At 60.6% G+C, this 21,834-nt stretch overlaps 1 protein-coding gene across 1 annotated transcript; it reads left to right on the top strand.

The window, feature by feature from the left end:
• The first annotated feature begins 1,069 nt into the window (after positions 1 to 1,069).
• Positions 1,070 to 20,154, top strand: CNTNAP1 (contactin associated protein 1). The gene is made up of 24 exons (XM_038754442.1): positions 1,070 to 1,127; positions 1,563 to 1,664; positions 1,941 to 2,134; positions 2,856 to 3,003; positions 3,254 to 3,463; positions 3,587 to 3,771; positions 4,256 to 4,399; positions 4,593 to 4,854; positions 6,117 to 6,266; positions 6,798 to 6,969; positions 7,092 to 7,198; positions 8,017 to 8,136; positions 9,877 to 10,080; positions 10,211 to 10,367; positions 10,460 to 10,587; positions 11,388 to 11,573; positions 12,198 to 12,419; positions 16,778 to 17,017; positions 17,174 to 17,527; positions 18,440 to 18,567; positions 18,676 to 18,769; positions 18,871 to 19,116; positions 19,540 to 19,587; positions 19,790 to 20,154. The coding sequence occupies exons 1-24, from the start codon at positions 1,070 to 1,072 to the stop codon at positions 20,056 to 20,058; spliced, it is 4,128 nt and encodes a 1,375-aa protein (XP_038610370.1). The 3' UTR covers positions 20,059 to 20,154.
• Positions 20,155 to 21,834: the final 1,680 nt, after the last annotated feature.

A 21,834-nucleotide genomic window follows, 5' to 3' on the forward strand; every position in this document is an offset into this window, starting at 1 on the left:
CGGCGGGGCAGGAAGGAAGGGGCGGCGGCCCGGGGTGGGGGTGGGGTCCTGGGGGGCCTCTAGGTGGAGGGGACCTGATGGGCTGGGGGGGATCTAGTGGGGGGCTGGGGACTCAGGGGACCCTGAAGTATCAAGGGAGACGCCCCCCACCCCCTGAGGGGATAGGGAGGGGAGGTGCTCGGTGATGTTTGGATGTCCGCCCGGGGCCACCAGTGGGCTCTGAGCCCCCAGCGGATCACTTCTTCTCTATCCCTCCTCCTTCCCCTCTCCCTCCTCTCTCCCTCCTTCCCCTCTCCCTTCTCCCTTCTCTCTCCCTCCTTCCTCCCTCTCTCCCACCTCTCTCCCTTCTCCCTCCTTCCTCCCTCCCTCCCTCCCTCCCTCTCTCCCTTCTCCTTCCTCCCTCCCTCCCTGCCTCCCTCTCTCTCTTCTCCTTCCTCCCTCTCTCCCTCCTTCCCCTCTCCCTTCTCCCTTCTCTCTCCCTCCTTCCTCCCTCTCTCCCTCCTCTCTCCCTTCTCCCTCCTTCCTCCCTCCCTCCCTCTCTCCCTTCTCCTCCCTCCCTCCCTCCCTCCCTCTCTCTCTTCTCCTTCCTCCCTCTCTCCCTCCTTCCCCTCTCCCTTCTCCCTTCTCTCTCCCTCCTTCCTCCCTCTCTCCCTCCTCTCTCCCTTCTCCCTCCTTCCTCCCTCCCTCCCTCTCTCCCTTCTCCTTCCTCCCTCCCTCCCTCCCTCTCTCTCTTCTCCTTCCTCCCTCCCTCCTCTCTCCCTCCTCTCTCCCTTCTCCCTCCTTTCTCCCTCTCTCCCTCCCTCCCTCCCATCCTCTCCCCTCTCCCCCCGCCCCCCTGCTCCTCCTCCTCCTCTCCTCCTCCTCCTCCTCCTCCTCCTCCTCCTCCTCGTGTCCGTGGCGCGCGCGCGAGGGCCGGGAATTGGTTCTTGCGGCGGGGGGCTGGCGCGGGGCGGGGCGGGCCGGGGCGGAGCGGGCCGGGGGTGCGGGGAGGAGAGAGGCGGGGAGAGGGAGAGGGGACCGGGAGGGACCGAGGGGGAGAGCAGGGGGCCGGGGCCGGAGCCGGAGCATCATGGGCGGCGCGTTCCTGTGCATCCTGTCCGCGGTCGTCAGCGGAACCCTGGGATGGCGTGAGTCCGGGCCCGGGCCCGGGGTGGGCAGGGGCCGGGGGCTCCGGGGGCCGGGCTCTGCACTGCGGCAGCGGGGAGGGGGCTTCGCCCGGGGGCCGGTGCCTCTCCCCGCCTCCGCCTGCCTCCCGCCCCCGCCCCTCGCCCCTCCGCATTGCAGCACCGGGGCCAGCGCCCTCCTCGGCCCGGGGGTCCCTCCGCGGCCGCCCGGAGAAGGGGGTGGGGGTGGGGGGCGGCTAAGGCCGGGGCTCGTGTCCCGGGGGGCCCCGCCAGGCTCCCCCCCACACACACGCCCCCTCCCCTTTGGTCCCGCCGCAGCCGCCCCCGGGCGAGGTCACCCTGGACAGGCCGGCCCGGGCCTATGGGGGGTGGGGGGCGAGGATGGGACCCAGGCTGCTCGTTTCCTTGACCCTCCTTGTCGCCCCCCGCCCGGCCCAGGCTCCTGCAATAACGAGCTGGTGGGAGCACTGTACTATCGCTCCCTGGGCGCCTCCTCCTACTACGGCTTCTTCACGGCACCCCGCTTCGCCCGCCTCCATGGTGAGGGCCGCGGGGCCGCGTGGGGATGGAGTCTGAGTTTGTGTGTGTGTGTGTGTGTGTGTGTGTGTGTGTGTGTGTGTGTGTGTGTGTGTGTGTGTGTGTGTATCTGTGTGCCGGGGGCGGGGTGGGTGGGGGGAGCCGAGGGCACACGACGACTGGTGGACCTTTCCCGGTCGGAGTTTTCCCAGTTGGGTGACCCGGGTGGGAGTAGAAGCTCTTAGGGGGTTCCCCCTGACCAGGCGGGCCCGGTGGCCCCGGCCTTGGCCCTGCCCCTAGGCACGAGCGGCTGGTCCCCGCACCCCACGGACCGGCACCCCTGGCTGCAGATCGATCTGATGAAGAAGCACAAGGTTCGCGCCGTGGCCACTCAGGGAGCCTTCAACTCCTGGGACTGGGTCACACGCTACATGCTGCTCTACGGAGACCGCATTGACAACTGGACACCGTTCTACCAGCGTGGGCACAATGCGGTACGGAAACGGGGCCGGGGGCCGGGGGCGGGAGGGAGGAGGAGGTCCGGTGGTCAGTGCCGGGCTCAGGGCCAGAGGTACTTCCAGGGACCAGGGCCAGGGTCAGTGCAGGGGGGTAGTGCCAGGGGCCACTGTCGAGGTCAACGCTGAAGGTGGTTTCAAGGGTCAGGGCTGGAGTCAGTGCCAGGGTCAGAGCTGGAGAACAGTTCCGGGGGTCGGTGCCAGGGTCAGGGCTGGGGGACAGCTCCAGGTGGTCAGTCTCGGGGTCAGTGCTGGAGGTAGATCGGTATTTAGTAAGTGCTAAGTGTTAAGCATTGTTCTAAGTGCTTGGCTCAATACAAGTTAATCAAGTAGGACAGAGTCCTACACAGGGCTCGGGGTCTCTAAGTAGGAGGGAGAACAGGGATCGAATCCCCATTTTATAGCTGAGAAAACTGAGGCACCCCAGGGTCACAAAGCGAGCAGGTGCTCGAACCTCCAGGCCCAGACTTTTTCCGCTAGGCCGTGCCGCTTCCTAGCAGGTAGCTGGTTCCAGGGGTCAGCGCCGAGGTCGGTGTTGGAGGAACTTCCAGGGGTCGTTGCCGGTTGAGGTCAGTGCAGGGAGGTAGTTTCAGGGGTCAGGATGGGGGCGGGTCCAGAGGCCAGTGGCAGGGCCAGTCCGGGGACAGGGTGGTAGGCTTGAAGTTGTTTGGGAGTTTCACGCCGTGCCCCTCGCCCGCAGACGTTCTTCGGGAACGTGAACGAGTCGGCCGTGGTCCGCCACGACCTGCACTATCCGGTCACTGCGAGGTATTTCCGGATCGTTCCCGTGGCCTGGAATCCGAAGGGGAAGATCGGACTCCGGCTTGGCCTCTACGGCTGCACCTACAGTGAGGGTCGAGCCGGGAACCGGGAGGCGGGGGCCGGGGTGGAGACCGGGGGAACGGCGGAGGGTGGGGGAAGGACCAGAGTCCGAGGGCACCGGAGGGGAGAGCAGGGGGCAGAGCCAGGGGCCGAAGGAACCGGGGGTGGCACCGCGGGGCAGAGCAGAGGGCACCGCCGAGAGGGGGACAAGGCCTCTGAGGCCTCTGGATCCAGTGTGTAAGGGGGGCTCCCCTGAACGCCCCTCCCGCCCCCCAGAGCCCGACATCCTGTACTTTGACGGAGACGACGCCATCTCGTACCGGTTCCCGCGCCAGACCAGCCGGACCCTGTGGGACGTGATCGCCTTCAGCTTCAAGACGGCCGAGCGGGAGGCGCTGCTGCTGCACAGCGACGGGGCGCAGGGCGACTACGTGACCATGGAGTTGCACAACGCCCAGCTGCATTTGCACATGAGCCTCGGGGAGGGTGAGAAACCCCGGGGAAGCCGGGGGTGGGGGGGGACCGGAGCCCGGGGGTGGGGGTGGGGGGAAATCTATGGGGCCTGGGGGCCTGGGCCGAGCTGACCGCTCCCTCCCCGCCCCCCTCCAGGCAACAGCCCACACCACGCTAAGCCCGGCCACACGTCGGTCACGGTGGGCAGCCTGCTAGACGACCAACACTGGCACCACGTGCGCCTGGACCGCTTCGGACGCGACATCAACCTGACCCTGGATGGGGAGCCGTGGTACTTCTGGCTCAATGGAGACTTCGAAAAACTGGACCTGGACACTGAGGTGACCGCCCGCCTCGGCCCAGGGTCCGGGCCTGGATGTAGTCCTCTCCTCCTCCTCCTTCCCCCTCTCCTCAACTTCTTCCTCTTCCTCCTGCTCCTCTTCAACCTCCTCCTCTTCCTCCTTCTCCTCCTCCTCTTCCTCCCCCTCCTCCCCGAACCCGGGTAGAGCCCCTCTCCCCTGGAGCCCCGGGACGGGAACAGAGAGCTCCCCCACACACACACATTGGGAACCCCAGACTGAGATAGAGCCTAGTCTCCATCATCATCATTATCATCAATCGTGTTTATTGAGCGCTTACTGTGTGCAGAGCACTGTACTAAGCGCTTGGGAAGTACAAGTTGGCAACATATAGAGACAGTCCCTACCCAACAGTGGGCTCACAGTCTAAAAGACACAGTCTAAAAGACACAGTCCACCCCAGGGGGAGAGGGGGACGAGGGACCCGAGGGGCGGAGTCTGAACCTGAGCCCCCCGTCCCCACCAGATGTTTGTCGGAGGGCTGCTGAGCTCGGCCCGAAGGACCGTGGCCTACCGACAGAATTTCCGAGGCTGCTTGGAGAACCTGATCTTCAACCGAGCCAACATCGCCGACCTGGCCGTGCGCCGGCACCCGCTGATCCGCTATGAGGCCAGTGGCGGGGAGGGCGGGGGGGTGGGGAGAGGATGGAGGCGGTTGCCATGGCGAAGGCATCGATTCCAATCCCGCCATGGTCCGGGCACCGCGACATCTGCCTCAGGTGGTCCGGTGGGTGGGGTCCTCCTCTCGGGCCATCGGAGGCTGACCCTCCCCTCCCCTCCGCTCCCCTCCCGTCCTCTCCCAGGGCAAGGTGCTGACGCGCTGCCTGGACCCGGTGCCCCACCCGGTGTCCTTCGGCGGGGCGCACAATTTCCTGCAGGTGCCCGGCTTCCCGCGGCGCGACCGCCTGGCCGTCTCCTTCCGTTTTCGCTCTTGGGACTGGTCGGGCCTGCTGCTCTTCTCGCGCTTCTCCGACGGGCTCGGCTCCTTGGAGCTGATGCTCAGCGAGGGCCAGGTCAACGTGTCCATCCAGCAGACCGGCCGCCGCAAGCTCGAATTCGCCGCAGGTGCGCGCCCAATGGGGAAGGGCGAAGGATAATGATTGTAGATTGTACTCGCCCAAGCGCTCAGTACAGTGCTCTGCACACAGTAAGCGCTCAACAAATTCGACTGAACAAATGATAAGAATAATAACAGTGGTATTTGTTAAGTGCTTACTATGTGCTAGGCACCGTACTAAGCTCTGGGGTGGATACAAACAAATCAGATTGAACAGCTGAGGACACACTGTCTTCATTCCCCTTGTACAGATGAGGTAACTGAGGCACGGAGAGGTGAAGTGACTTGCCCAAGGTCACACAGCAGACAAGTGCCAGGGCAGGGATTAGCACCCTTGTCCTCCTGACATCCTGGCCTGTGCTCTATCCACTAGGCTATGCTGCACTTCAATAGTAATAATAATGATAATGACATTTGCTAAGTGCTTACTATGTGTCAAGCACTGTTCCATGCGCTGGGGTGGATGCAATGTAATCAGGTTGGACACAGTTCCTGTCCCACATGGGGTTCACAGTCTTAATCCCCATTTTACAGATGATGTAACTGAGGCTCAGAGGAGTCAAGTGACTTGCCCAAGGTCACACGGCAGACGAGTGGCAAAGGCGGGATTAGAACCCATCACCTTCTGACTCTTAGGCCCAGGCTTTATCCACAACTTGCTGCTTCTCACTCGGTCATGCTATGCCAGGTCTAACTGTCACCTCTCTTCCTCAGCATCCTTGGCCCCAACCACCCGCCCCCTGCTGTAACCCCTCTTTCTCATTATCCTCTGCCTGCCTTGTGACTTCGGGTAAATGGGCTAACTTTTCTGTGGCTCGGCAGGTTCCTCATCTCTGTAAAGGGAGATTCAATACCTGCTCTCCCTCCCCCACTTAGCCTGCGAAACTCCATGCATTCATTCGTTCAATTGTATTTATTGAGCGCTTACTGTGTGCAGAGCACTGTAGGAAGCGCTTGGGAAGTACAAGTTGGCAACATATAGAGACGGGCTCACAGTCTTGAAGAGCTACAGAGACTCTGTCCGGTCTGATTATATGCATTCATTCATTCATTCAATCGTATTTACTGAGCGCTTACTGCGGGCAGAACACCGTACTAAGCGCTTGGAGAGTACAATACAGCAGTCAAGAGAGACGATCTCTGCCCTAGAGTTTAGAGGTGGGGGAGACGGACATCCCCCGTTTCTAGGGCAGCCTGTGGGCCCGGGCTTGGCCCAGGATAACCTCCGAATGACCGCTGAAATTCTCCCTGTCACTGTCGTTGTCCTTAGGGTACCGGCTGAACGACGGTTTCTGGCACCTGGTGTCCTTCGCGGCGCGGGAGAACACGGCCGTCATTACCATCGACGACGCCGACGGCGCCGAGTTCCGCGTCTCGCACCCGCTACTGTTCCGCACGGGGACATCCTACTTCTTCGGGGGTCAGTGGTGGGGATCAGCGTCCCCGTAGCCATCCCCCCGCCTCTCCAGGCAGCCTCTCTCCTGGCTCGTCACCCCGTCCCTGGCAAGACCACCCCCGCCCGGGGCTGAGGGTCACCCTGGGGGCGGCGGGGCAGGGTGTGGGTGGGATGGCAGACATCGCGGGTGAGAGACAGAGGGCAGGTGGACAGCGCTTCCAGGGTCTGAAGCACTCAGGGCTGTTGGGAGGTCATCATCATCATCATCATCAATCGTATTTATTGAGCGCTTACTGTGTGCAGAGCACTGTACTAAGCGCTTGGGAAGTACAATTTGGCAACATATAGAGACAGTCCCTACCCAACAGTGGGTTCACAGTCTAAAAGAGTCCAGGCCCGACGGCCCTGGGGGTGGAGTAGGGGGCGGCCGATAGAGTGTTCCCCATAGCCGAGACGGACTTCCCTGTGGCCTCCGCCTCCCGGCTTCCCGTCTCCTCCCCCACCCGCTTCCCGGTGGCCTCGTGGGCCTCGGGGCCTCACGACCGGCCCCCCCAGGCTGCCCCAAGCCGGCGGGCCAGTCGGGGTGTGTGTCCAACCAGACGGCTTTCCACGGCTGCATGGAGCTGTTCATGGTGGACGGCCAGCTGGTCAACCTGACCCTGGTGGAGATGCGCCGCCTCGGCCGCTACTCCGAAATCCTGTTCGACACCTGCGGCATCACCGACAGGTACCACTCCCTCCTCACCCCGCCCACCGGTTCCCCCTCCCCACCCCGTCTCCCGGGGCACCTCCTCAGTTTCCCGGGCAGGGAGAGGCTGGGCCGTCCCCTAATGCCTCCCCCCCATCCAGGTGCACCCCCAATCTGTGTGAGCACGGGGGCCGCTGCCTGCAGACATGGGACGACTTTTACTGCATCTGCAACCTGACGGGATACAAGGGAGAGACCTGTCACCAACGTGAGGGCCGAGGATCCGGTTTGGGGGCAGGGGAGAAGGGGAGGGAGAGCGACTTTTAGACTGTGAGCCCACTGTTGGGTAGGGACTGTCTCTATATGTTGCCAACTTGTACTTCCCAAGCGCTTAGTACAGTGCTCTGCACACAGTAAGCGCTCAATAAATACGATTGATTGATTGATTGATTGACGGGGTGGGAAGGAAGCTGGGGGAGCCCGGGAAGTGGAGGGTCGAGGGGGGCCCACGGGAAGGCAAGCATGAGGGCCAGCTGATTCCCGGCTGGGTTTGGGGTAATAATAATAATAATAATGATGGTATTTGTTAAGCGCTTACTATGTGCGAAGCACTGTTCTGAGCGCTGGGGGATACAAGGTGATCAGCCTGTCCCTCGTGGGGCTCACAATCTTCATCCCCATTTTACAGATGAGGGAACTGAGGCACAGAGAAGTTACGTGGCTTGCCCAAGGCCACACAGCTAAGTGGCAGAGCCGGGATTCGGACCCATGACCTCTGACTCCCAAGCCCACCCTCTTTCCACTGAGCCATGCTGCTTCTCTTGGAAGCGGGAGGGGGAGCGAGGTCATAGGCCCCTTCTAGACTGTGAGCCCGTTGTTGGGTAGGGACTGTCTCTATATGTTGCCCAACTTGGACTTCCCAAGCGCGTTGTACGGTGCTCTGCACACAGTAAGCGCTCAATAAATACGATTGAATGAATGAATGAATGAATGAACGAATGCCTCCCGGGTTGCCCCGCATGGGAAGGGGCTGCAGGTCTCCCCCAACCCCCCCACCCCCCGTGACCTGCTCCCTCCTCGCTGCAGCCCTGTACAAGGAGTCCTGCGAGGCCTATCGCCTGAGCGGAAAGACCTCGGGGAATTTCACCATCGACCCTGACGGCAGCGGTCCCCTCAAGCCTTTCACCGTTTACTGCGATATCCGAGGTGAGGGGGTGGGGTCGGGGTGGAGGGCAGGAGCCTGGCTCGGGGAGAGAGGGAGGCTCAATCCGGTGTTGAAAAGAAGAAGAAAAAAAACCCACTCCAATCAATCGATCAGTTAAGCGCTCACTGTGTTTAGAACACTTGGGAGGTTTGCTAGGCACGCAAAGAGCTTACAATAATAGCCCAGAAAAGAGACGATTTTATATATATATATATATATATATATATATATATATATATATATATATATGGGAGGGGAAGCAACAGCGTATAAAGGCACTCGTTCGATCGTATTTATTTAGTGCTTACCGTGTGCAGAGCACTGTACTAAGCATTTGGGAAGTATAATTCGGCAACAGAGACAGTCCCTACTCAACAACGAGCTGACAGTCCAGAAGACGTGAATTTAGACCCAAGTGCAGGGGAGAGGGCGAAGAGGGTGGCGAGATGAGAGGTTTAGTCCGGGAAGGCCTCCTGTGATTTTTAGCTGGGCTTTGACGGTGGGGAGAGAGGCAGTTTGAACAATCTGAAGGGGAAGGGAGTTCCAGGCTAGAGAGAGGATGTGGGCGAGGGGTCGGCTTAGAGAGAGACCAGATCGAGGTACGGTGAGTAGGCTGACGTTAGAAGAATGAAGTGTGCAAGCTGGGTTGTAGATTAGCGAGGTTAGAGAGGTAGGAAGGGGGAGATCCGATTAAGTGTCTTAAAGCCGAAGGCAAGGAGTTTCGGTTTGATGCGGAGGTGGATGAGCCACCACCGCAGGTTCCCGAGGCGTGGGGAGACATGGACTGAATGGTTTGGGGGGATTTTTGGTAGAAAAAATGATCCGGGAAGGCGACTGAAGTATAGGCTGGAGTGGGGAGAGACAGGGAGTTCAGCGAGGAGGTTGATGCAGTAGTCGAGGCGGGAGAGATCAGTGTGGTAGCAGTTTGGATGGAGAGGAAAGGGCGGATTCTGCGATGTGAAGGAAGAACAGGCAGGATTTGCTGACTGACTGTCTACGTTGACTGTCACCGGCAGGCTCAGCCGCGCCCTCGCCCCCGCCCGCGCCACTCGGCAAAAGAGATCTGGGGGTGGGGGGAGGATGGCTATGGTCGGTGTGGCGAGGGAACAGGCTTTTGGGGTTGGGATGGGGGAGATGGCAATGGTCGGAGTGGCAAGGGAACAGGCTTTTTGGGTTGGGATGGGGGAGGGCTGAAGGAGTCGCCGGGCCCGCAGCCCAGAGTCCGGACCGAGTGAAATGAGAGAGGCGAGGCTGCGGTTGCCGGCGACCAAAGAGCAGGCAGGAAGGGCTGGGGGTGGGGCTGGGGTGGGGGCGGGTCCGGGGGACGTCCCTCGCCCAGAGATTCAGTCTTGTCCTCCCGCCCCTCCCCTCGCTTTGGAAGCCCAGCTGCCATGTAGCCTCACGGGGGATTCCGTAAAATGGGGATGAAGACTGTGAGCCCCTCATGGGACAACCTGATTACCTTGTATCTACCCCAGCGCTTAGAACAGTGCTTTGCACATAGTAAGCGCTTAATGAATACCAACGTTATTATTATTATTATTATTATTATTATTATTATTCCGGGGGGGTGGGGGCACAATCTCCCTCGAGAGTTGCGTTCTGCTTAAACGCTCGATTTTCTTCCTCTACTGGGTTTGCGGGCCGGTGCCGCCCCGCAGGGCCGCGGTCTCCAGAGCTGGAGGAGGGGGCGGGTCCGGAGGGGTCCGGAGTGGCGACCCCCTCTCCTCCTGGCCCCCCAGAGAGCCGCGCCTGGACCGTGGTGCGCCACGACCGGCAGTGGACCACGCGGGTGACCGGCTCGAGCATCGATCGGCCGTTCCTGGCTTCCGTCCAGTACTGGAACGCGTCCTGGTACGAGGTTATCGCCTTAGCCAACAGCTCCCAGTACTGCGAGCAGTGGATTGAGTTTTCCTGCTACTATTCCCGCCTGCTCAACACGGCCGGTCAGTGAGGAGGAGGCGGTGGGCTCAGCCGAGGGCGGGGCGGGCCGGGCGTGGGGGCGTCCGCGTGGGTGAGGCTGCCCTGTGGGGGAGATGCCCCCGTGGCCCGGTGTGAGCCCCCGTTCGCCCTCAGGTGGCTACCCCTTCAGCTACTGGGTGGGCCGGGATGAGGAACAGCATTTCTACTGGGGCGGCTCGCGCCCGGGCATCCGGCGCTGTGCCTGCGGGCTGGACCACAGTTGCGTGGACCCCGGGATGTACTGCAACTGCGACGCCGACCAGCCCCTGTGGTGAGGCCGGGGCGGGGAGATTCGGGGACGGGGAGAGCGGGGTCCGGGGGCACGGCCGGACGCCTGACCCCCTGCTCCCTGACCGGCCACAGGAGGACGGACAGGGGGCTGCTGACTTTCCTGGACCACCTCCCCGTCATCCAGGTGGTCGTGGGAGACACCAACCGCACCAGCTCTGAGGCGCAGTTTTTCCTTCGGCCCCTGCGTTGCTACGGTGACAGTGAGTGTCGCCCCTCCTGGACCCCGCCTCGCTGTCAATCAATCAATCAATCATATTTATTGAGCGCTTACTGTGTGCAGAGCACTGGACTAAGCGCTTGGGAAGTCCAAGTTGGCAACATATAGAGACAGTCCCTACCCAACAGTGGGCTCACAGTCTAGAAGGGGGAGACAGAGAACGAAACCAAATGTATTAACAAAATAAAATAAATAGAATAGACATGTACAAGTAAATAAATAGAGTAATAAATATGTACAAACGCATATACATACATGCAGATGCTGTGGGGAAGGGAAGGAGGCAAGACGGGGGAGATGGAGGGGGAACGAGGGGGAGAGGAAGGAGGGGGCTCAGTCTGGGAAGGCCTCCCGGAGGAGGTGAGCTCCCAGTAGGGCCCTGAAGGGAGGAAGAGAGCCAGCCTGGCGGATGCTGGGAGGGAGGGCACACCAGGCCCGGGGGATGATGTGGGCCGGGGGTCGACGGTGGGACAGACGAGAACGAGGCACGGCGAGGAGACCAGCCGCAGAGGAGCGGAGGGTGCGGGCCGGGCTGCAGAAGGAGAGAAGGGAGGTGAGGTAGGAGGGGGGGATCCCTGTCCTCCGGGATCCCTGATTCCGAGCCTTATCAATTCCTCCGGCCCCTCGAGACCCCTCAGTCTCCTCCCACGTCTTGTCCCCGCGCCTCGGTGGTCACCCAGGACTCCCGTGGACTCCTCTGGGAGCCCTGTGACTTTTCCGGGAGCCCTCTGAGAACCCCGTGGCCTGACGGTGACCTCCCAACTCCCCCCCTCCACATCGCAGGGAACTCCTGGAATACCATCTCGTTCCATACGGGCGCTGTGCTGCTCTTCCCCCCGATCCGCTCCAACTACAGCCTGGACATCTCCTTCTACTTCAGGACTTCGGCAGAGGGAGGCGTCTTCCTGGAGAACATGGACGGGCCTTTCTGCATGTGGCGCCGTCACTACCTGCGGCTGGAGCTCAACAGTGCGGGCCCGGAGGGCAGGGGCTAGGGGGGCTAGGGGGCTGGGGGGCTGGGGGACGGGGGGACGGGGAGAGTCGAAGAGTAAGGAGGCCACGGAGTAGGAGCCGGGCAGCAGGGGAGTCTCGGAGACGGGAGGGCAGGGAGACCAGGAGGACAAAGGGCCTCGGGGGCAGGGGGCTGGGGAGGGGAGTGGGAGGGGGCCAGAGGGCAGGAAGGCCGGGAATAATAATAATAATAATGATGATGGCATTTGTTAAGCGCTTACTATGTGCGAAGCACTGTTCTAAGCGCTGGGGGGGATACAAGGTGATCAGTTTGTCCCACGTGGGGCTCACAGTCTTAATCCCCATTTTACAGATGAGGTAACTGAGGCACAGAGAAGTGAAGTGACTTGCCCGAGGTGGCACTGCTGACAATTGGTGGAGCCGGGATTTGAACCCATGACCTCTGAGTCCCAAGCCCGGGCTCTTTCCATCGAGCCACGCTGCTTAGGGTCGGGGCCATGGGCAGAGGGGGATCGGGCTGGAGCGGGGAGGAGTGGGGCTGAGGGTGGTCCGTGCGGGGCAGTGCGGAGCCTGAGCCCGGTGGTCTGCCCCCTTCCCCGTCCCCCGTCCCCCGTCCCCCAGCCTCGCGGACCGTGGTCTTTGCTTTCGACGTGGGGAACGGAGATGAGAGTCTGGCGGTGCGGGCGGACCAGGCCCCGTTCAACGACGACGAGTGGCACCGAGTGCAGGCCGAGATCAACGTGAAGCAGGCGCGGCTGCGGGTGGATCATCAGGCCTGGCAGCTCCGGCCGCTGCCCCCGCAGACTTTCCTGTGGCTGGAGTACGACCGACCTCTTCACGTCGGTGAGGACCCGAAGGGGTGGTGGGCGCTGCTCAGATGGGCCCTGACCCCACCCTAGCTTCCCTCCCTGCAACACCAACGGCCGCTTCAGGGCCTCAACCTCTCCCTCCGGACGCCCCCCGATTCCTTGTCAGCTGTGTGACTTGGGGCAAGTCACTTAGCTTCCTTGGGCCTCAGTTACCTCATCTGTAAAATGGGGATTAAGATTGTGAGCCCCACGTGGGACAACCTGATCACCCTGTATTCCCCCAGTGCTTAGAAGAGTGCTTGGCACCTAGTAAGCGCTTAACAAATACCATTATTATTATCATTATTATGGGCAGGGGATATCACTGTTTATTGTACTGTACTTTCCCAGAAGCAGCGTGGCTTAGTGGAAGGAGCACGGGCTTGGGAGTCAGAGGTCGTGGGTTCTAATCTCGACTCTACCACTTGTCAGCTGTGTGACTTGGGGCAAGTCACTTAGCTTCTCTGGGCCTCAGTGACCTCATCTGTAAAATGGGGATTAAGATTGTGAGCCCCACGTGGGACAACCTGATCACCCTGTATTCCCCCAGGGTTTAGAAAAGTGCTTTGCACCTAGTAAGCGCTCAACAAATACCATTATTATTATTATGGGCAGGGGATATCACTGTTTATTGTATTGTACTTTCCCAGAAGCAGCGTGGTTTAGTGGAAGGAGCACGGGCTTGGGAGTCAGAGGTCGTGGGTTCTAATCTCGACTTTACCACTTAGCTGTGTGACTTGGGGCGAGTCATTTAGCTTCTCTGTGCCTCAGTTACCTCATCTGTAAAATGGGGATTAAGATTGTGAGCGCCCCGTGGATCAATCTGATCACCCTGTATTTCCCCAGTGCTTAGAAGAGTGCTTGGCACCTAGTAAGTGTTTAACAAATACCATTATTATTATCATTATTATGGGCAGGGGATATCGTTGTTTATTGAACTGTACTTTCCCAGAAGCAGCGTGGCTTAGTGGAAGGAGCACGGGTTTAGGAGTCAGAGGTCGTGGGTTCTAATCTCGACTCTACCACTTGTCAGCTGTGTGACTTGGGGCAAGTCACTTAGCTTCTTTGTGCCTCAGTTACCTCATCTGTAAAATGGGGATTAAGATTGTGAGCCCCACGTGGGACAACCTGATCACCCTGTATTCCCCCAGTGCTTAGAAGAGCGCTTGGCACCTAGTAAGCGCTTAACAAATACCATTATTATTATCATTATTATGGGCAGGGGATATCACTGTTTATTGTATTGTACTTTCCCAGAAGCAGCGTGGCTTAGTGGAAGGAGCACGGGCTTGGGAGTCAGAGGTCGTGGGTTCTAATCTCGACTCTACCCCTTGTCAGCTGTGTGACTTGGGGCAAGTCACTTAGCTTCTCTGGGCCTCAGTTACCTCATCTGTAAAATGGGGATTAAGATTGTGAGCCCCACGTGGGACAACCTGATCACCCTGTGTTCCCCCAGTGCTTAGAAGAGTGCTTGGCACCTAGTAAGCGCTTAACAAATACCATTATTATTATTATTATTATTATGGGCAGGGGATATCGCTGTTTATTGTACTGTACTTTCCCAGAAGCAGCGTGGCTTATTGGAAGGAGCACGGGCTTGGGAGTCAGAGGTCGTGGGTTCTAATCTCGACTCTACCACTTGTCAGCTGTGTGACTTGGGGCAAGTCACTTAGCTTCTCTGGGCCTCAGTTGCCTCATCTGTAAAATGGGGATTGATTGTGAGCCCCACGTGGAACAACCTGTATTCCCCCAGTGCTTAGAAGAGTGCTTGGCACCTAGTAAGCACTTAACAAATACCATTATTATTATTATTATTATGGGCAGGGGATATCGCTGTTTATTGTACTGTACTTTCCCAGAAGCAGCGTGGCTTAGTGGAAGGAGCACGGGCTTGGGAGTCAGAGGTCGTGGGTTCTAATCTCGACTCTACCACTTGTCAGCTGTGTGACTTGGGGCAAGTCACTTAGCTTCTCTGGGCCTCAGTGACCTCATCTGTAAAATGGGGATTAAGATTGTGAGCCCCACGTGGGACAACCTGATCACCCTGTGTTCCCCCAGTGCTTAGAAGAGTGCTTGGCACCTAGTAAGCGCTTAACAAATACCATTATTATTATTATTATTATTATTATTATTATTATGGGCAGGGGATATCGCTGTTTATTGTACTGTACTTTCCCAGAAGCAGCGTGGCTTAGTGGAAGGAGCACGGGCTTGGGAGGCAGAGGTCGTGGGTTCTAATCTCGACTCTACCACTTGTCAGCTGTGTGACTTGGGGCAAGTCACTTAGCTTCTCTGTGCCTCAGTTACCTCATCTGTAAAATGGGGATTAAGATTGTGAGCCCCACGTGGGACAACCTGATCACCCTGTATTCCCCCAGTGCTTAGAAGAGTGCTTCGCACCTAGTAAGCGCTTAACAAATACCATTATTATTATTATTATTATGGGCAGGGGATATCACTGTTTATTGTACTGTACTTTCCCAGAAGCAGCGTGGCTTAGTGGAAGGAGCACGGGCTTGGGAGTCAGAGGTCGTGGGTTCTAATCTCGATCTACCACTTGTCAGCTGTGTGACTTGGGGCAAGTCACTTAGCTTCTCTGGGCCTCAGTTACCTCATCTGTAAAATGGGGATTGATTGTGAGCCCCACGTGGTACAACCTGATCACCCTGTATTCCCCCAGGGCTTAGAAGAGTGCTTGGCACCTAGTAAGTGCTTAACAAATACCATTATTATTACTATTATTATTATTATGGGCAGGGGATATCGCTGTTTATTGTACTGTACTTTCCCAGAAGCAGCGTGGCTTAGTGGAAGGAGCACGGGCTTGGGAGGCAGAGGTCGTGGGTTCTAATCTCGACTCTACCACTTGTCAGCTGTGTGACTTGGGGCAAGTCACTTAGCTTCTCTGTGCCTCAGTTACCTCATCTGTAAAATGGGGATTAAGATTGTGAGCCCCACGTGGGACAACCTGATCACCCTGTATTCCCCCAGTGCTTAGAAGAGTGCTTCGCACCTAGTAAGCGCTTAACAAATACCATTATTATTACTATTATTATTATGGGCAGGGGATATCGCTGTTTATTGTATTGTACTTTCCCAGAAGCAGCGTGGCTTAGTGGAAGGAGTACGGGCTTGGGAGTCAGAGGTCGTAGGTTTTAATCTCGACTCTACCACTTGTCAGCTGTGTGACTTGGGGCAAGTCACTTAGCTTCTCTGGGCCTCAGTTACCTCATCTGTAAAATGGGGATTAAGATTGTGAGCCCCACGTGGGACAACCTGATTACCTCGTATCTATACCAGCGCTTAGAACAGTGTTTGGTATATAGTAAGCGCTTAACAAATACCGTCATTTTAGCACAGTGCTCTGCACGCAGCAAACACTTAATAAATAAGATTGAGTGAAGGAACTCTCCGGGCCTCCATCAATCGTATTTATCATCAATCGTATTTATTGAGCGCTTACTGTGTGCAGAGCACTGTACTAAGCGCTTGGGAAGGACAAGTTGGCAACATATAGAGACAGTCCCTACCCAACAGTGGGCTCACAGTCTAAAAGGGGGAGACAGAGAACAAAACCAAACATACTAACAAAATAAAATAAATGGAATAGATATGTACAAGTAAAATAGAGTAATAAATATGTACAAACATATATACACATATACAGGTGCTGCGGGGAAGGGAAGGAGGTAAGATGTGGGGGCGATGAAGAGGGGGACGAGGGGGAGAGGAAGGAAGGGGCTCAGTCTGGGAAGGCCTCCTGGAGGAGGTGAGCTTTCAGTAAGGCCTTGAAGGGAGGCCTCAGTAAGGCCTCCACCCTCGCCCCTCTGGGCCCCCAATCTCCCTCCGCCACATCCACCTCGCTGGGCCCCCCTAATAACTCCGGGCCTCCATCCCGGCTCCCCGCCCCTCCCGCCTGCGCCTCCCTGTGCCCCCAATAATAATAATAATTATGTTGCCGACTTGTACTTCCCAAGCGCTTAGTCCAGTGCTCTGCACACAGTAAGCGCTCCATAAATTCGATTGAATGAATGAATGAATAATAATAGCATTTGTTAACATGCGCGAATATGTGCGAAGCACTGTTCTAAGTGCTGGTGGGGGGGGGGATGCAAGGTGATCAGGTTGACCCCCGAGGGGCTCCCAGTCTTAATCCCCATTTTCCAGATGAGGTAACTGAGGCACAGAGAAGCCAAGCGACTTGCCCAAAGTCACACAGCTAAGTGGCGGAGGCGGCTCCCAAACCCGTGCTCTTTCCGCTAAGCCACGCTGCCCAATGCCCCCTACCCCCCGTCCTCTCCGGACCCCCGTCCCGGCTCTTCGCCCCCCCGCTCTGACCCCCGTCCCGCCCAGGTGCGGCGGAGCACAAGCGGCGGCCGTTTGTGGGCTGCCTGCGGGCGCTGCGGGTGAACGGGCTGACGCTGGACCTCGAGGCCCGGGCCAACGCCTCGCTGGGCACGGCCCCCAACTGCAGCGGCCACTGCGCCCGGCCCCGGCTCCCCTGCTCCAACGGGGGACGCTGCATCGAGCGCTACAGCCACTACAGCTGTGACTGCAACCACACGGCCTTCGAGGGCCCCTACTGCAACCACGGTACGGGGGCAGGCGGGAGGCCCAAAGGCAGGGTGCTGGAGGGGCCCGGGGGGTCCGGGGGTCCGCGGTGCCAGCCTCGGGGGGGGGGGGGTCTGGGCCGGGCCGGAGGGGAGGGGTCCTCCCCAGCTGGGACCCCGCGCCCCTCGCCCTCCCCAGACATCGGCGCTTTCTTCGAGCCGGGCACGTGGCTGCGCTACAACCTGCAGGCCGCCCTGCGCCTGGCTGCTCGCCAGTTCGCGGGGATGCTGAGCCGTCCCCTCCCGGGCTACCAACCGGGCTACGTGCCGGGCTACGACACCCCGGGCTACGTCCCCGGCTTCCACGCGCCCGGCTACGGGCTCCCCGACTACCCGCGCCCCGGCCGCCCCGTGCCCGGCTACCGCGGGACCGTCTACAACGTCACGGGCGAGGAGGTGGCGTTCAGCTTCAGCACCCAGGCGGCCCCGGCCGTGCTGCTCTACGTCAGCTCCTTCGTGCGCGACTACATGGCCGTGCTCATCAAGGAGGACGGTGAGTCGGGCCTCCGCCCCCTGCCTTCCCTCCGGATCCCCTCCCCCCAAATCCCGGCCCCCCGAGACTCCCTGCGCCTTCCGGACCCCCCAACCCCAGCCCCCGAATTCCCCTTCGCACTCCGGACCCCCCAACCCCAGCCCAGTCACCCTCCGTCCCCCAACCCCCATCCTCCTGAATTCCCTCGCAACCTCCGCAAGCCCCAGTCCCCTGGGTCCCCCCCGTGCTCTCCGGACCCTTCTCCAAATCCCAGCCTCCTGGATTCCCCCCTGCACCCTCCGGACCCCCAAACCCCAGCCCCTGAATTCCCCTTCGCACTCCGGACCCCCAAACCCCAGCCCCTGAATTCCCCTTCGCACTCTGGACCCCCCAAACCCCAGCCCATACACCCTCCGTCCCCCAACCCCCATCCTCTTGAAATCCCCTGCACCCTCCGTCCGTCAAACCCCAGCCCTCTGCGTCCCCCCTGTGCTCTCTGGACCCGCCCCCCCATCCCAACTCCCTGAACCCTCCTTCATCCTCCGGATTACCCCCCCCCCCGCCCAAACCCCAACCCCTGAATCCCACTGCACTCTCCGTACCCAAATCCCAACCCCCTGAACCCCCCTGCACCTCCGTATTACCCCCAAACCCCAGGCCCCTGAATCCCCTTGCACTGGGCATCTTCTGGGCCTCTCTGCAGACCCCAGAGTCGCTGACTGAGAGCCTTCAGGGCCGCTGGACTCTCCCCAACTAGCCTCCCCATCAGCAACTCTTCCCCAGACAGGAAGCTTCTCAGCCCTTCCCCCATCCCCCTCGGACTCCTCCAGTGCCCTTGGGATGCTCCGCCGGGGGCTGGAGGATCGAAACCTTGGGGTCAGGGGGAGAGGACACGTTAGCAGCTCTCCCCCTCTTCCTCTCCCCGCCCTCCAGGGACCCTGCAGCTGCGGTACCAGCTGGGCACGAGCCCCTACGTGTACCCTCTGACCACCCGGCCGGTCACCGACGGGCAGCCCCACATCGTCAACATCACCCGCGTCTACCGCAGCCTGTTCATCGAGGTGGACGCCCTGGGGGGGAGTGCCATGGGGCGGGGCGGACAGGGTTGGGGGGGGGGGGTCGGTCCAGGCTGGATCCGGAGGTGGCCCTCTCTCCCACACCTCTCCCAGGTCGACTATTTCTCGCTCCTGGAGCAGAAGTTCTCGCTGCTGGTGGACAGTCAGCTTGATTCTCCTAAAGCCCTCTACCTGGGGCGTGTCATGGGTAAAGAGGTTGAGGGGCAGTGGAGGTCGGGGGACTCGGGGGGTCAGTGGGAGGGGAGGGGCAGACGGACCAGTCCTTCACCCCCTCCCCCCCCCCTTCAGAGACGGGCTTCATCGACCCCGAAATCCAGCGCTACAACACCCCCGGCTTCTCGGGCTGCCTGTCCGGCGTCCGCTTCAACAACGTGGCCCCGCTGAAGGCTCACTTCAGGCCTGAACCCGACGCCCCCCGAGAGGCTACCGAGGCCCTGCGCATCCACGGCGAACTGGTCGAGTCCAACTGCGGGGCCATGCCCCACGGGGCCCTGGAGGCGCCCCCAGAGCTCGACCCCTGGTTCATGCCCCCGGGTACGACTCGTTTGGGGGTCCGGAAGACGGGTGGAGTTGGGGATGGGGGGAAAGGAAGAGGGGTGGGAGGTCCCGTCTGCCCTGCCATCAGTCTGCCCCTGCCCCTGGCTGGCCTGAGCGGTCCTGGACAGACCCTCGGAGGGTTGCCACCTCCGCAGACAGACAGACGCCCAGAAGACAACACGAGTGGGAATCGCGGATGGCGCTGACCAGTTGAAGGGAGTGGGGAGGGGAAATGAGGAAAGCTTCCTAGAAGAGGAGGCCCGGGACTGGGGGGCTGGAACAGCGAGGGATGGATGGACCAAGGCTGGTGGAGGAGCGGGGGAGAAGGGGAGGGTCTGGGAGAAGATAGGCGGAGAGGGGCCTGGGGGCTGGGCTGCACCGCCCTGCAGCCGCACTGAGCAGGGCCCTGGCCTCTTGCAGACTTCCCGTATTACCATGACGACGGCTGGGTGGCCGTCACTGTGGGCTGTGAGTACCCGTGACCCCTGACCCCAGGGATGAGGGCCATCCCCCTGGGGTGGGGGCGGGGCGGCGGCGGCGGTCCCCGGGGCTCCCCGTCCCGACCTTCGTGGGGAGGGGGGTCTTGGCCTGAGCCCCAGGCCACCCCCTGATGAGCTTCTCGCCACCTTCCTCCTCCTCCTCTCTCTCCTCCTCCTCCTCCTCCTCCCAGTCTTGCTGACGTTCCTGCTGTTGCTGCTGGCGGCGTCGCTGGCTCTGTTCTACCTGCACGGTCACCGCTATAAGGGCTCTTACCACACCAACGAGCCCAAGGCTACTCAGGACTATCACACCACCAGCAAGGCCAAAGCCAAGGCCCCGGCCCCGGCCCCGGGCCCGGCCCCAAACCCGGCCCCAAACCCGGCTCCAAACCCGGCCCCGGCCCTGCCGCCCAAGGACAAAAATCTGCCCCAGATCCTGGAGGAGTCGCGCTCCGAGTGACCCGCAGCGGGCAGGGCTGGAGGCCGGGCCGGGCCGGGCCTCCCGCCTCCACCGGCGTCAGGAACCTCCCAGGGTCCCGGGGCGGGGAAGGGAGGGGTGGGGAGGGGAGGGAGGAGCTGAGTGTCACTGCCAGGGCCCAGAGCCCCTGTCCCCTGTCCCCTGCCCGGCTCCTTCCACCTAGCAGCAGGGGGGCCGTCCCCCAGCTCAGCCCCTCCTCGGGGGCCGGACAGCCGCCCCTGCCCGCCCCAGCGGGGGACATGGTGGGGAGGGTGGCACCGCCCCTCACCGCCCCCCTCCACGGCCACGCGGTCTTCCACCCACTGCCCGGGCGGACAGGCCCGGGGACAGTCAGGCGTGGTCACCTGCGGTCCCCCGCCCCATCCCCTTTTTTACCTAGCGCCTGACGGACCGGCTCAGTTTAGCACTTTAGCCCCTTCCCACCGCTCCCACGCTTCTGCCAAAGCCAGGACGCCCCTCCCGTCAAAGATTATGCAACCCCTCCCACCCGCCCCCCAGAATGTGCAATAGGCGGGCTCCCTGAGCACCCCCCGCCCCTCGCATGACCCACAGATGCTGCTTGCGAGTGCTCGCCCCACCCCCCTTGGTTAGCGCCCTCTCCCCAGGGGGCTGGAGTTCGCAGTTTTATATTGTTTCTATATAAAATCGGGAATCAATCGTATTTATTGAGCGCTTACAGTGTGCAGAGCATTGTACTAAGCGCTTGGGAAGTACAAGTTGGCAACGTATAGAGACGGTCCCTACCCAACGGAGTCGAGTGGCCCAGCCGCGCGCGGCCCCGGGCACCGTCTCCTCCGGTCGGGCGTCCCGAGCGACCCCGGCCTCGCCCCGTGGGGCGGAGCCGCTGCAATAAAGATGGTAGGATGGAGCCCCCCCAGCTTTGCGTGGTGGACCTGGGGCGGGGGCGTAGGGGGGAGGGCTGGGGGGCCTCAGGCCTGGAGGGATCCCTCCCAGCACCCGGACTAATCATCATCAATCGTATTTATTGAGCGCTTACTGTGTGCAGAGCACTGGACTAAGCGCTTGGGAAGTACAAGTTGGCAACATATACAGTCCCTACCCAACAGTGGGCTCACAGTCTAAAACTAATGACGCAGATGACGGCGCCCCGACTTCTACCACTTTATTCCGACAAGAGCTTACAGACAATGGGACTTTTAAAGTGCGTGAGATTCACAGGCGACGAGCCACACGGACGGCGTCCCTCCCCGGCCCCCGGCCCCGCTGCCTAGCCGCCGGGTTTCCCCCTCCAACCAGGCGAGTCATTCCGACCCGACCTCTCCAGTCCCCCGCACTGGGCCCGCTGCAGCCGCCAGGCCCCCGGGGCGGGGCTGGAAGCGGTTGCGGTCCCCGGCCGGGGGGCCTGGGGGGGTCTGACTGACTGGATGGGGCCCGGGCCCTGGCGGGGAGCTCCCCACTTGCCCCTCCCTTGGACCGGGGGTGGGTGGGTCGCTCCTGCTCTCAGAGAGGAGAGGGCCGAGCCCAGTTTCGAGGGGAGGGGTGGGGGGCCTGGACCTCTTTCTCCCAACCCGGGGGACCTTAAAGCTCTTGTTCCTCAGAGAAACGGTTAAAGTGCTTAGCTTAGCAGGACACAGAGAACGCCATCCCCCCACCCCTCCCCAAAGCCACGCAGACCCAAAAGGACTGCTACTGCGTGCGTGCACACACCTACACACTCTCTCTCACCTCCCCCCCCACCCCCAGACACACCTGGGTGGGAACGTCCCCCAGGCCACACAGCAGGTGCCACAGAAGGGA

This window comes from Tachyglossus aculeatus, chromosome 11, assembly GCF_015852505.1.
Source record: "Tachyglossus aculeatus isolate mTacAcu1 chromosome 11, mTacAcu1.pri, whole genome shotgun sequence".
Taxonomy (NCBI): Eukaryota; Metazoa; Chordata; class Mammalia; order Monotremata; family Tachyglossidae; genus Tachyglossus; species Tachyglossus aculeatus.